The sequence below is a fragment of the Martes martes genome (genome assembly GCF_963455335.1).
Source record: "Martes martes genome assembly, chromosome: 5".
In the NCBI taxonomy this organism is placed as follows: domain Eukaryota; kingdom Metazoa; phylum Chordata; class Mammalia; order Carnivora; family Mustelidae; genus Martes; species Martes martes.
Window position 1 is genome coordinate 124,115,816 of NC_137892.1, and position 14,168 is coordinate 124,129,983.

The 14,168-nt window shown below is 53.3% G+C and overlaps 1 protein-coding gene across 4 annotated transcripts in view; it reads right to left on the reverse strand.

The window, feature by feature from the left end:
* Window positions 1-1,544: 1,544 nt before the first annotated feature.
* NDST1 (N-deacetylase and N-sulfotransferase 1) overlaps window positions 1,545-14,168 on the reverse strand; it is a 58,709-nt gene continuing 46,085 nt past the window's right edge. For 3 of the 4 annotated variants that reach the window (XM_080803984.1, XM_080803985.1, XM_080803986.1), the window contains exons 11-15: window positions 12,005-12,179; window positions 9,974-10,144; window positions 9,222-9,331; window positions 7,381-7,483; window positions 1,545-6,596 (exon numbers count right to left, since the gene is read on the reverse strand). In XM_080803984.1, coding sequence (XP_080660110.1) covers window positions 6,477-6,596; window positions 7,381-7,483; window positions 9,222-9,331; window positions 9,974-10,144; window positions 12,005-12,179 — 679 coding nt within the window. In that variant the 3' untranslated portion in view covers window positions 1,545-6,476. Of the gene's footprint in view, window positions 6,597-7,137; window positions 7,171-7,380; window positions 7,484-9,221; window positions 9,332-9,973; window positions 10,145-12,004; window positions 12,180-14,168 lie in introns of all 4 variants that reach the window. The other variant, XM_080803987.1, reaches the window with a different exon arrangement.

Sequence of the window (14,168 nt, forward strand, 5' to 3'; positions counted from 1 at the left end):
TTCGGCTCAGATCATGATCTCAGGGTCCCGTGATTGAGCCCCGCATCGGGCTCTCTGCTTAGTGAGGAGCCTGCTTCCCCCTCTCTCTGCCTGCCTCTCTGCCTACTTGTGATCTGTCTGTCAATAAATAAAATCTTAAAAAAGAAAGAAAGAAAGAAAGAAATGCAGACTCTTGGCACGCCTAGGTGGCTCAATCATTGAGCATCTGCCTTCGGCTCAGGTCATGACCCCAGGGTCCTAGGATTGAGCCCCGCATCAGCTCCCTGCTCATGGGGAAGGCTGCCTCTCCTTCCCCTACTCCCCCTGGTTGGATTCCCTCTCTCACTGTGTCTTTGTCAAAAAAGTTTTTAAAAATCTTTTAAAAAGAAAGAAAAGGAAAGGAAGAAAGGAAGGAAGAAATGCAGACTCTTGAGGTGCCTGGGTGGCTCAGTCAGTTAAGGGTCTGCCTTCAGCTCAGGTCATGATCCCAGGGTCTTGGGATCAAGTCCTGCTTTGGGCTCACTGCTCAGTGGGGAGTCTGCTTCTCCCTCTGCCTTTCCCCTTGGCTTGTGCTCTCTCTCTCTCAAATAAATGAAATATTTAAAAAGAAGAAGAAATGCAGACTCTTGGGACCTCTGAGAGCAGCTGGGCTGGATTTTCACACTGTGTTTCAAGGATTTTGGGGTTCTAAGATAATATGGGGGACTGAGAGGAGGAATTAGCTGGTGAGAGCCCAGACCCTGGCCCCATTCCAACTGGAGTACCCCTGCCTTTACCCGGTTTTCAGTGTTTCTCTTTGAAAAACAAATACCGGCTATTTTAAAGTTCAAAAATCTCTGATGCGGCCAGACCCCCTAACTGGCACGGGAACGCTTCTGTATCGTGCCTTCTGGAGCTGCTCCCATTACTGTAGCCTCCAGCCACGTAGTGTGGGCGATGCCACATGGCCCGTCCCAGGCTCCCGGCTGACGACCCGTGAGGTCTCCGCCAGTGCTGCTCCCGTGCACCGGGACTGGTATGTTGGTGTTCCCAGCTGTGTCCTCGCATGCCCCCAGCAGCTGTCCACGCTCCTCTGGCCCTTCTCTGCCTTGCACTCAGTGGCCTGGGTCAGCGTTTCCAAATCTTCCCGTGCATCAGGGACTTGGTTAAAAAGCACTTAGCTGGGTCCCACTCCCAGAGGTTCTGAAAGAGCGCATTTTGGGGAGTCCGGAGAGGTACATTGTTTTAAAGCTTCGCAGAGGGTCCTGAGGGTTTCCCAAAGTGTGGTGCCTCGGCGTGGAGAGGTTAAAATGCAGACGGCTGGGCCCTACCTCACAACTGCCAGTGATGACTTTCTGGGCATGCAGCCTGGGGATCTGCATTTCCACCGAGTTCTCCAGGAATGGCCACTGAGTCCAACTTCCTCCACACCCCGCAAGGACGAGGAACACAGGGGATCAAAGAGTAAGATGACATCCCCGCCATACACAGGGGCGGCCACATTGGCTGTGGTGTGAACCTCCCTATGGCCACCTTCCCTACAGGCCTTTTTTAAAGTTCAAAGACACACAGACATGACCAGTGTGTACAAATAGAACCCCACTTTATTAGCAGTTAGTTCGAGATTGTACATTAATGGAGGAAGGTTCCCACTTTTAACACAACCCAAAACGGCTGGTTCGAGAGCCCTGATCAGGTGAGCTGGGCAGCACCCCCTCCTCCCCCTCTCCCAACCCCCATAAGGGAAGAAAACCTGTCTGCTCCCCTAGCGTGCCCCCCACCCTCTCCAGTCAGCCCTCTCCTCTCCCCAGGAAATGACATGAATTTCATGCAAATTACAAAAGGAGCCCTCTTGCTGATAATAAAAGCTAGCACAGTCATAGAAAGCCCTCTCCCCTCCTTCGTTCTCCTCAAGGGCCAGAGAGAGGGAGGAGAGAGGAAGGGAGAACTTATTAGGATAAAACACAACCAGAGTCTCCCCAGACCCTTGACATTGACCCCTCACAAAGCCCACGCCCCTCCCAAAAATCTCTGGCTGGCCGAGCTGACAAGGACAAGCCCTGGGGGGCAGTTGGCCCAGGGTTGCAAACCAGGCACCCAGCACTGCCTCGAGGGCAGGGGTCTGGACCCTCTACCCTCACTTCCACTAGAGCAGACCTGCTTTCTTCTTGGACATTTGAAAACCCCTGCTATAGCCTCATCTGCACATCTTGTAAATGGGGAAGTTGAGGCCCTGGAGGGGAAACGGTGATGTAGCTACTAAACCAGGAGGGACGAAATTTCACATCTCCTGCCTCTGGCCCTGGGCTCTCCTCCTCACACTACAGCTTGGGGGAGGCAGTTCCCCAGTTAGGCCCTTCCCTGGTGCATCCCAGGGGCCTGGCTCTGTTCCAGTGCACACAGACCTTGGGCCTCCAGGAAGTAAAAACCGGGAGGCCACAAAACAAAGAGAGAGAGAGACAGACAGACAGACAGACATGCTATTCGTTGCCCTGTGGCCCATTGCCAGGATCAGAGCGGGCAGCACAGGCTCTTCTGGGCCGGAGGCATCTCCTTCCCAGCAGGCCCAGCTGCAAGGGTTGCCTCCCTTGCCCTCCCCTGAGCTCCTGGGGCTCCACTGAGCCCTGCTGCTGGTTTGGCACTTGGTACAGGGGACAAGAGAGAGGCATCTCAGGCTGGAGTGAAGATGTCAAGTCAGCACAGAAGGTAGAAATCCATGCAGCCTTAATCACCCTGGACAAGACGGGGGCTAGAGGAACACATTCTGTGACGCCATGAAGAAATGATCACACAGATCCAGGTGCGGGACTTCAATAGGACAGGGGGCCTGCTCTCCTCAGAAATAACATCATTTAAAAAACCAAAGCAACCAGAGAGGGGAAAGACTGAACAAAAACCGCAGTTACAAGATGTCATGTATGCAACTTGAGCGGATCCTGATTCTAAAACCAGGCGTAAAAGTTATGGGGGTGGGGGAGCAAACATGGATTCAATAGCAGATGTTCTTGGGAAATCACTGTTGTCTCGGGTGTGATACCGGCCAAGATGTAGCATGATGTCTTAACTCTCTGGGGATGCGAGCTGAGGCATTTTGGTCCAGTCTCATGATATCTGCAACTCACTTTTAAACTAGTTTGGAAAAAAATTTACACATACAGAGAGAGAGAAATCAAATGTGGCAAAATGTTCATTTTAACTCTAGATGGAGGATAGTAGGTGTTCAAAATAAAATAATTGGTACAATGTATTTTCACTTGCTCTTTCCCTCACAAACCGGTGGGGACCATTCGCTCCTAAGGGCACCCGTCTCTGTGGGTCAGCCTAGTCATCCTCCATGGGGAACAGATGGCTGCTCCCTCAGCAGGGCCCCTGAGGCCCCGGCTGCTTCTCCTCACAGGCCTGGAAGAGGCCCATCTTTAAACCTCAGACTCCTCTACACACAAGACGTGCACTATGGGCAGTTCTAGAACCCCAAGTGGCTGAGGCAGTCACAGGGGACATCCCACCTGCGCCTGCCCCAAGCAAAGGCTCATGGGAGGGATGAGAGAATGGTCGGCAGCATCCACTCCATGATTTAAGCTGTTTCTCCCTCTCTGGCCAAACACAGTGCGCTAGGGGACACTGAGGAGGCAGAGATGCTATACCTACCTCCCTCTGGTTTGCCCTCTCATGAGGAAGATGTGTGTGCTCAGTAGTTGAGAGCCCCTAGAAGGATTTGTCTGTCCCCCCTCCCCAGTAGCTACATTCCTGGCAGCAGGTCCATGAGCAAGATTCATGAGTGGGAAGGGAAGAAGCAGCAGGGACCAGACAGACTCAGAACATATGGCAAGTCAAGTGCCCAGCCTTCCAGAAGGACCTGGACAACATTCCCCACCACTTCCTCTGCTCCCACAGGGGCCCCCGGGGCCTCCAACCTGCCTGCTCCTTCCTCAGGCCAGAGGCAGAGAGAAATGGAGCTGCCGGCGCACCGGCCGTTCCGAGCTCCCAGAGAGGGGGGCAGGTGTCCAGACACAGAGGATAGATCTCAGCAGTGGGAGCTGTAAAGGTCCAGCACAGGCCACAGAGCCCGAGCCCCTCGCCGCAAGATGGGAGACCAGGCCTGGGGTCCGCACTGTGGAAGTTGCTGCCCCCTTCTGTGCAGGTCTGGTTCCATGGCACTGGCAAGTCTTCACAAGATACAAGCAGGCATGCCACCCTGTCCCCAGACACTGTTCCTCATCCCCTGCGGGCTTGATACTGGGTTCCCAGCCTCGAAGGCCCCAATGAGAAGCATGATGAGAAGGCTTCTCTCGGAAGACAGTGAACCCACACACAGCCGTCCCGCTGAGTACTCCCCTTTCTTCTCCACTGCCGGTGAAGAACTTGAGTAAAGGGCTTGGGTTCAGAGGTCAGACAGACCCGCCCCCACCCCCCACCCCCACAGACCGGGGAGGACCTCTCAGGGAGAGCAAGGCAGGACTGCATGTGCAGACCAGGAACGGAGAAGGCTCAAAGGCACCCTGGCTGGGAAGGAGTGGTTTGTCCCCTATCCTGGATGACCACGGGTGTGACTGAGGGAGGGATAGGAAGCTGGCACAGAGTAGGGTCCCCAGGATGGGCTCAGAGGCAGTGTGGCATTGAAAGAAGAGCACTGGACCCAGAATCAGGAGCCTTAGGTTTAATTCTCCACCCCGCTCTCACCCAGTTGTGAGGAGTTGGCCAAGGAGGCCGCTTCGCCTTTCTGTTTCCATACCCGTCAAAGGACCCTTCCAGCCCCAAGATGCTAGAGTCTTCCTAACAAGACAAGGCTCTCCAGAAAGGGTTTTCTGGATGTTGGCTGGAAGCTGACTGGCAGTGGGAGGGGCCGGGGAGAGGCACCCAGCCTTAGTCACTTCACATTGTTAAAGAGGGGGGTGGGAGCAGACCCTAACCAGAAAACAGCCCCGAGATCCCGTGATCTGCAAGGGGCCTAGAGACAGTTCTGTGGGTCCTGGCAGGCAGCCCAGCTCCCAGGGCGGCTCCCAACCTAGCACCATGTGACAAGGAGGGGACAGGACGGCCTTCAGCCCCCTGGCCTCCCACCCCAGCCCTGCTGTCTCCTTTGGCCAAAATTCCTCCAGGGTCACTGACTTCATGAGGCCAGCTGTCCCGGAGAGAGCAGGTCTTCCCTGTGCACCTCACCACCTCTGTTCAGCTACAGTAGCCCCAGGGCAGCCGCGACACTTGGGGAGGGAACAGACACCTCTCCAAGCGGCACCTCCACAGTGTCTCCCCAAGGCCCAGACACACGAGGACACGCCCTCTCTTCCCTTCCATCTCATTCTTTAGCACTGAGATAGGCCGCTGGGGCTTGCCACCATTTTGTATGACTGAATTAAAAACAAACCCAACCAAAAAAAATATAATATATATATATACACATTATATATATATATATATATATATATATATATATATATATATATATAAAAACACAGTGTGACCCCAGCACCCAGGGTATAAACTCTGGCACCAAGAAAAAAAAAAAAACAAAATATTAAAATACTTTAGCTTCTTAGTATTTGGGGGTGCGGGTTAAGGGGGTCTCTAGGAGCCCTTGGCCGCAGGTAGCTGGGACAAAGCCATGGATGGCAGTCTCACCACACTGCCCAGGGTCTGCCCAGGGGCCAAGGTTGGGGGAGGGCGTGGGGACAACGTATGTACATTGGGACATGTATACTGGCAGACTCCTGAACCGCCTCAGTCTTTTACCACAGGAAATACCACACGTCATATCCCAGGATGAGGAACAGGGTAGGGAGGCCTGGGTCTCTGGGTCCTAATGGCATGGCAGTGCCCCGGGGTCCCGAAGGAGGCCCTGAGGACTGGGTGGATACTGTAGGAATCAGCAGTTCTTTCCCCAGGAGGGAAAGTGAGATGTGAAGGTATTAACCGGAATGCGTGTAGAGGTGCAGAGTTTTCTTGAAGGCCCCCCACCACATCCAGCCCAGTGACTTTGGGCACCCAGCTGGCCCCTCTGAAGTGCCTGGCTCAAAACAGTCAGGGAGGCATCCAGTCTCTCTCCCTAGTTTGGCAAAAGGCCCAGCTGGGCTCCTCTCCCTGTTGTCTGGAGGACAGGGAAAATATGGCAGCTAATACTGAGGGGAGACCCCGCCGGCGCAAGGAGTGACGGGATGAAGGGGAGGGCATGGTTGGTAGGACACAGTGAGGGACAGAAAAGGGAGTCTCACGGACTCCCTCTCACCAGGACGTGGCCTTCCACCAACAGGGAGTGGCCTCCCCACGGAAGGCCGTGCACGGAACGGACCTCTGGTGGCGAGGGAGGTCCCGGAGGCCACAGACCCAGCGCTGGATGCTCCGCGGCGCTTGTGGACCCGCCTGGGCTCTTCTCCTGGCCCTGCCTGGGCCTCAGCTGAGTATTGCTTGGAAGTGCCCGGCCAGCCCAGGCCCAGCTCCCCACTCTGCGGGTCAGTCTGGCTCAGCATGCGGCAGGCCGTCCAGGCCGTCACAAACGTTCAGTCTGGCTGTGGTGGCCGCGGCTACCTGGTGTTCTGGAGGTCCTCCCGCAGCCAGGTGGGCAGCGTCTGCCCCATCTTGTACAGCAGCTTGGAGAGCTCGATGTTGTGGTCCCGATAATAGTCCTTCAGGAAGGCGCGGGACTGGAACAGGAAGAAGAGTTCAGATCTCGGGGAAGTGCTGATTCTAGAGGGACTCCTCCCCTCTGTAAATCTACCACTGTCAGCATCAACCCACACACCTATCATTTATTCACTACCGACCTCAAAATGGCAGCCTCCGAAATAAAGCTAGATGGCAGGACACTGAAACATAGTCCACAAGGTCAAAATTCTTGTATTGGGAGAAAAGAAGGAATTAGTTAAAATCAGGACTGAAAGGCAGGGTGTGTGACCTTTGACCTACGTCCTTCGGACATGACATTCTCTCCCACAAGAAGGCTTATCCCCCTATCCATCCATACCTCGGGCCAAATGCTGTCCGGCCCTCGCAGGCCCGGCTCCGGAGCCCCTCCCCCTCTGGTTCCCCTCCCAGCTTCAAGTGCTATCTCTGGTGGAAATCCACTAGCACTCGCGTGCAGCTCTCTTACTGCAGGAAGCACGTCCTGCCTTGTATTCTTCCTGGTGTGTGTGACTTATTTCCACACCCCCCCCCACCAGGAGTCCCGTGAAGGCAAAGACACACCTGATCCATCCTCAAAGCCCACAGCATTCAGCCCTAGGCAGAAGGTCATAAATAGTCACTAGACTAAATCTTTTCTAACCCACCATGTCCCAGCTTCCATTCCCTCCTTGTACGAACAACATCCAAGAAAGGCCAAGGCCGTTAAGGTACTCAGTGCAGGGTCAAGAGGAAAGAGGATCCCCGCCGCTCAGGGACACCCCCCGCCCCTGGGATCCAGCTGCCACAGGCAGTGTGTGCACTTACATCCAGGTCCATCTCTGGGTATTTCCGGCCCTTGCTTTTGCCCAAACACTTGGTTTTTCCTCCTTCGAGCAGCTGGCACCAAAATCCTTTCTTTGGATCAAACCTGCGGAGGTGGGGAAAGCCTATGGATGGGAGCCAGCCCAGCCCATCCCCTTCCCACCTTAAGGCCAAGTTCACAGACCCTGGAAGTGGCAGAGCCTGGAACACAAAACCCACTCCCCTAAGCACACTCTGGAACCCACAGATAGACAGATGTGTGGGGGCTGGGGTTTGCTTCTGCTGGCCCTGGGCTACACTAAACACGCCTGCCCCCTTCTTCCCAGCAGAAAGCAGCTCACGTGCTGAGTTGCTCTCATCCTGGCGGGGCAGCTCGAGTCCCTCCAGCAAGCAACCCGGAAGAAGAACACCTGCCATCCATCCTTCAGGATTCGAGGAAACCTCCGAGCACTCTCCTACTCAGGGCCGAGCACCTTTTTTCACCCAAGAACCCAACAGGGAAGCAAAAGCTTAGTGGCGTTGTTGTGGGTGTGTGTTCTAATAAACTGTCGATTTTTCAAGAAACGCAGTATCTGCACTAGTACTTAAGCATATCCATCACTGGGAAATTCTGGCTTTTGGAGTAAACTTCAGAAATGACAGAGCCAGACTGCCTTCAGGATACAAAGTCAAGCTGGGCCTTCAAAGGTTTTTTTTTGAAGGGAGGGAGGAGATGAGATCTGAAGCTGCCAAGGGAGGGGAGGCACACTGGCATCAGAACTCAGCCCCAGATCAGAGCTGAATGCTTCCGGCATGAGGACAGCCGGAAAGCAGAATTCGCATTTGGCATGTGTAGGAGACAGGGAATTCTGATTGGGTCACAGGGCAGGCATACAGGAGGAAGATGAGGAAGATGAAGACGAAGATGATCTCTGAGCATCAGTACATGCCAGGCACAGAGCTAAGAGCTCCACATGCATGCCTCATGCAATACAGGGGCCCTTGGGAAGCAGGAGTCATCACCTTTATCTCCAATGTACAGATGAGGAAAGTGAGGCTCGAAGGCGCTAAGACACTTGTCCAAGGTCACACAGCTAAAGACATAATGGGTCTCCCAACCCAGGCATCTCTGAGGCCAACAGCCCCACACCCTTAGCTGCTGCTCCTGTTTGCCTCGAGGTAAAGGATTGCTTCTCTTCTTCCCCTTCTACCTCCAAGACAGCGAAAAGGGGACATTCTTGCTGCATGACTTTTCCAAGAAGGTAACCAGGGAAGGTGATTTTATTCCTCCCTCTCTTGAGGCCACCTCCTCACTCCAATACAGCTGTATGAGTCACTTGTCTGTAACATGGTTAACACATAACTCTCTAGCCCTGAGCTCCTGCCACAGAGGCTGGCCTCTACCCGTCTTGGGAAGGCATTCTCAGCGCACCTGTACCAGGTTCTGCGTGAGTGCGATTATAATCCATCGACAATTATCTGTAGCTTCATTTTCCTGAAATTATATTTAAATCATGACCTAATGCTAAGAAGCCCTTGTGGGAACTAGGGCTGCCTAACATTAGTCTAAGTTCGTTTAATAACAGATTCTGGAAATGTTCAGTACAGACTGAAAAGAAAACCCCAGGGGTGGGACTGGCCAGAATGGAACATATTTACCACCTCCCTTTTTTACTGAGTTGATACCTTTATTAATATGACCCAAATCATATTAATATTAGCTTTTCCACTAAACAGCCATCGGGAATAGGCACACTTTCTAACTCTAATTTATCTGTGTCTCCTCCATAATTATTCAGGCCTTTGGCTTTTGGGTCCAGGTGCCTGCTCAGAAAATCACCCCGTTGAAAAGCTAAGACACTCACGCCAAGGTTTTGTGGTAGTCAATAGTGTTGGTCACCCCAAGGAACTTTTGCACTGTGTCCATCACTTTGGCAGGTTCTGTTCGCAGCAGTTTGCCATCCAAGACCAGAATCTGGAGAAAAGAGAGAAGAGACCAGGATGATCTGAACCTGTATTTACTACAAGGGCAAGCAGCCATGGTTACAAACTGGGGACTCTTTAGTCCATAGTCTCTGCCTCCTCTCCCACTCTTGCATGGCAGGTGTCCCTACACCTCAGGCTTCTGCAGTCCAACTCCCTGCTCTCTGCCGGTTTCCCTCTCCTAGAAAGGAAGCTATCACTCTACTCCTGCCTGCCTGTCACGACCCTACCATATCCCTCTCTGTCTCTCTCTAAGCCTCTGGCCCAACATCACTCTCCCGCCTCAACCCTCCAAGGAGTTCCCTAAAATGCCTCATGTGATCTGTCCCTGCTTACCTCTCTGCCCAGGCTCTCCCTACATCACCACACCCCTCCCAGGAAGGCAGCCTACCCCAGGGCTTTTGGGTTCCCCTCAGGGACAAAGAGCATGGTGACAGGACATGGGATCAGGGAATTTTCACACATTAGCCTTGGGATGAACAAGAACGAAACTTTCAAAGACCCCAAAGATCTAGCTCGCCAATGAGGACATTTCGGGCCCCACGACTGACAAAAGAGATTTGAGGCTCTCTGCCAGCTGCCACAAGCCAGAACTGTTGAGTGCCCCCCACAAGGGCCAGGGACAGGCAGCTACCTGGTTGGCGTGAAAGGCGCTGAGCCAGCGCTCAATGTGGGTAGCGTACCAGCCGGGGACCAGGCAGCGGCTCTGGAGGGCCCGAAGCTTCAAGGACGCATCAGGCCCAGCTGTGATCACTTCGTGGAAGGTGTACTTCAGGGCCACTGGGTCATCATGGGCTCGCTGGTGCTGCAGGTAAGGGAAGAGGGTCAGTGTGTCACATGGGGGCACAAAACAAGAGGCTCTCTTCGGCAGCTACTAAGGGGCCCAAAGACCCTGCCCGGAACCAGCAGCCCTGGGTTCAAGTCCCAGATCTGCCTCTCACTACTCTTTGACTTTGGGGAGTCATGGCCTCTCAGAGCCTTAGTTTTTCCACCTTTGCAAGACTGGATTCGAACTAGATCAGAATTTCCACATGTTGACCATCTTCCCATCACCTCTCTGATGTCTCCCATATCCACAAGCCACCTGTGTGTGCCGAGGTCCACATACTTTGATTCACACTGACTCATCTTTCTTATTCACATAAAACTATTTCAAAATAAAACTCACTACTGCCTCCATAAATAGAAGACCAGACTCGGCTGTCACATAAAGAAGGTGATCATTCATACATACAATAAAAATAAAGCAATGTTCGCAAATGCCAGCCAGATACAAATAAATGTCTGCTACAGGTCCTGAGCCCAAAGCTTGCACTCTTATTGAAAACAGAGCTTAGCAATGTTAGAAAGGACTTAAGAGCCATTTATACTAAACTGAGAAATTGTCCTCTGTAGAAATTAGAAGGTGTTATTATGGACTGAACATATGTGTCTCCTCCCCAAAATTCCTACGGTGAAGCCCTAACCCACAGTATGATGGTTTTTGGATATGGAGCCTTGGGGAGGTACCTGGGGGGGGGGGCGGGGAGATGAGGTCATGAGGGTGGGGCCACCATGATGAGGTTAGTGCCCTTGTAAGAACTGACACCAGAGGGAGTGCATGCTCCCGCTCTTGCTCTGGCTCTCTCCCTCTCGGCCTTGTGAGGACACAGTGGGAAGGCAACTGTTTAAAGCCAGGAAGAGTGATCTCATCAGGAACCAAATCTTGAGCCTGTCCTTGGAGACTCCAGCACCGTAAGAAGTAAACTCCTGTTATTTAAGCCCGAGTCCATGATATTTTAATTATCTTTGCACGAACAGACTAAGACAGGATAGGAAAGGAATCAGAAAATGCCATGTTTGAGCCACCTGATTATGCCATGGGCTGGTCCCATCCAGAGGCCAGGAGCCTGCCCTCCAGGGGTCACACTGTTGGGCCTCCCCACTGCACCAAGGCTCACACACCCCTTGGGGTGGGCAGTCTGTGGGGAGCAGAGAGCAAGTAGGATCTGTACCCGGCCCGCCACCAGGATGGCGGATGCAGTGAGGCCCCAGAGAGGAAGGGACAGGCTCAAAGGGCTGCAGGGAGCTGCTGAAAGTGGCCAGGCCTGAGGAGGCCTTCCTGGACCAGTGGGTGGATGAGCTACTCACCCCCCACATCCTGGCCCTGGACCAGAATCCCAGGAAGACTGGCAGGCAGGGGAGGAAACCTCCCAAAAGGCCTGAGCCTAGGCTTTCCTATAAGCCTAGTGGAATGGGTGCTCAGAAGAAATTAAGTCAGGTCACTGAAGTTAAAGAAAGTTCTAGTTCTTACATTGTCGAGTGGGGATGAGGAGTCATTACCTTCTCTAGCTCAGACAACAGTCAGGTAACTTCATTACCTGATCAGGTGTCTGCATCCCCTACTATGAACGCGGAGACCTAAGCCTTATCCTCCTCTGAATCCCCACCCCCACCCCTCCCCATGCCTAGCGAGGAGGCCAGTTAGTAAGATCACTGTTCACCAAATCTCACTTTCATCAAAGTGGAACCAGCCTCCACCCCTTGCTGGTGTCAGGGACCCCAGTGAAGCTAGCAGGGTGGGCAGGTGGGCTTAGTAAGTATCTGTTGAATGAATGTATGAGTAGCTGAGTGGTGGACAGAGCCCCACGCCCCTACCCAGGGCTCCTCCCCAGCCCCGGCTCACCTGGTACCAGGAATAGGCCCGGTCCGCTGGGTTGATGAGGATGGTCAGGACCTTGGCCTTGGGTAGCAGAGCAGCCGCGCGCCGGGGCGCCACTTCCGAATCGAAGTAGTTGGCGCTCTTCTCAAAGTAAAAGTCAGAGGTGGTGTTGGAGGGGATGGGGAAGAACTCCATGTACCTGCAGGAAGCCCAGAGGGAAGAGCTCACAGGCAAGACTCGTGAGAAGGGGCCGGAGGAATGCGGCGGGAGAGGTCGCTGGGGGTCGGAGTTCAGAAAGCCAGCAGGCACGCTGATCCCAATGACCCGCTCCTGGTAGGGATTCTAGATGGTCGGCCACTGGGCAGTCCCCCTTTGTGGAATCCATTCCTTTTCGGGGGACCTTGGAGTCAGGAGGATAGGAAGACTTATGGAAGTGATATGGGTTATAAGGCATGGGATGGTGTGTGGTGTGTTTGAATCTTGAAAGAGGTATTCCCAGTTAAAATGACAGGGCCTTAACCCCCTGCTCTATGGGGGAAACTGGGATACCTCTGACCCCAGGAAGAGCCTGAATGGACCCAAGAGATGCCCCCTCCTGCTCTGCCCCATCCCGAGTACAGGGTTTCTTTACTAGCCTAGAATATCACTTTCTAGGCTGTCACTGCGGACCAGGAGACAAAGTCAGGGGGAGTGTGTCACCTTCTGCCAGTCACACCCCTCCCTGGCCTCAAGGAGGTCAGTCTGACAGCCTTCCAGAGGAACCTTCCATATCCCAGCCCAAGGGATGCCCATACCAGCCCTTTGGGACCAGCTCCGCAGGACCCCTCAGGAAGCTAAATGAATACTCCAGAGCCTTCCAGGGGCACCTACTCATACAGAATAGTGGGACAACTTCAGGGCTTCATGGGAACCAAAGCCCATAGGCCCACGTTAGGTAAGGGTGTAGGATCCCTATTGGATCCTGGGAGACAGGGTTACTCCAGGGAGGTCCCAGAAACCCCTTAGTCAGAACCGCCCTGGGGCTTCTGAGGCTCCTCACTCTGCCCTACACCTACCTACAAAACCAAAATCTTGGGAACAGGGCTGAGGAACTGCTAGCTCTCTCCTAGTTCTGAATTTTATTTTTAAAATTCTAATTACAACATACAGCATTCTGTTAGTTTCAATTTCTGAATTTTCTTTATGAAATAGCATCTGTACACTCACAGTCCATTGTCTGTAACACCGAAATTGAGAAAGCTCTGAAAACAGAAGCGTTTTCCCTCAAGTTTAGAGCAAAGCCATTTGGCAGCAAAACCGGACCCATTAATCTTAGTGTAAATAGTCACAGACTTTGCTAGAAACGTGTTCATGCGTGTATGTGCTGCTGGGGTGCTTGCTGACGGGGCGCTGCCCCAAGCCCTGCTGAGGTTAAATGTATGGTGTTGCACCATGTCACCTCCCTAAAACCTGACATCCAGGGACCCCAGAGATAGTCCACGTGTTAGAGACAGAGATGGGTAGGCAGCTACGCAGGCAGATGATAGACAAAAGAGAGAGAGAAAAAGTACAGAAACCAACAGAGAGGCCATAATCTCTCCACCCACAGGCAAACCACTGACATGAAAATAATAAGAGTAATACACGGATAGGGTAAGAAAAGGCGAACAGTCGAGAAAGGTGCAAACTGAAATGACTGGAGCGTAAAACCATCCCCACGTACCCCATCCCCACCCCCTACCGCCATAACCTCCGTTGACAGGTTCTGGAAAAAAGCTTCGATTGCTACCACCTCCCACCTCCCCAGGCAACTCCCCAAAGGCCGGCAAGCCGCCTCTGAAGGGCTCACAAGAACACCACCTGCTCCAAGGTGAGGCAAGCAAAGTTCAGCCAGCTCTCGGGGTCAGAACATTTGGATTTTAGCCCCTGCCCTGTCCCCACCTCTTGGGACCTTGGGCAAGTCGCTGTCCTCGTCTGGGATTCAGGTTGTTTTCCCGTAAGCAAGGGAGGTGCTGGCTCCCACCTCCAGCAGCCTCTGACCCCAGGCAGTGACAGAAAGGGGCAAAGGGCTTCCTCATCAAATGTCCCGCCCGTAACAAGGCTCCAACATCATGACTCAAGGGTCACTGAGCTTTGTCCCTGTTTACAGGAACTTCAGCTGTGTGTGAGCAAGGGCCAGCTGCTTCCTGCCATGAGCACGGGAGACCTC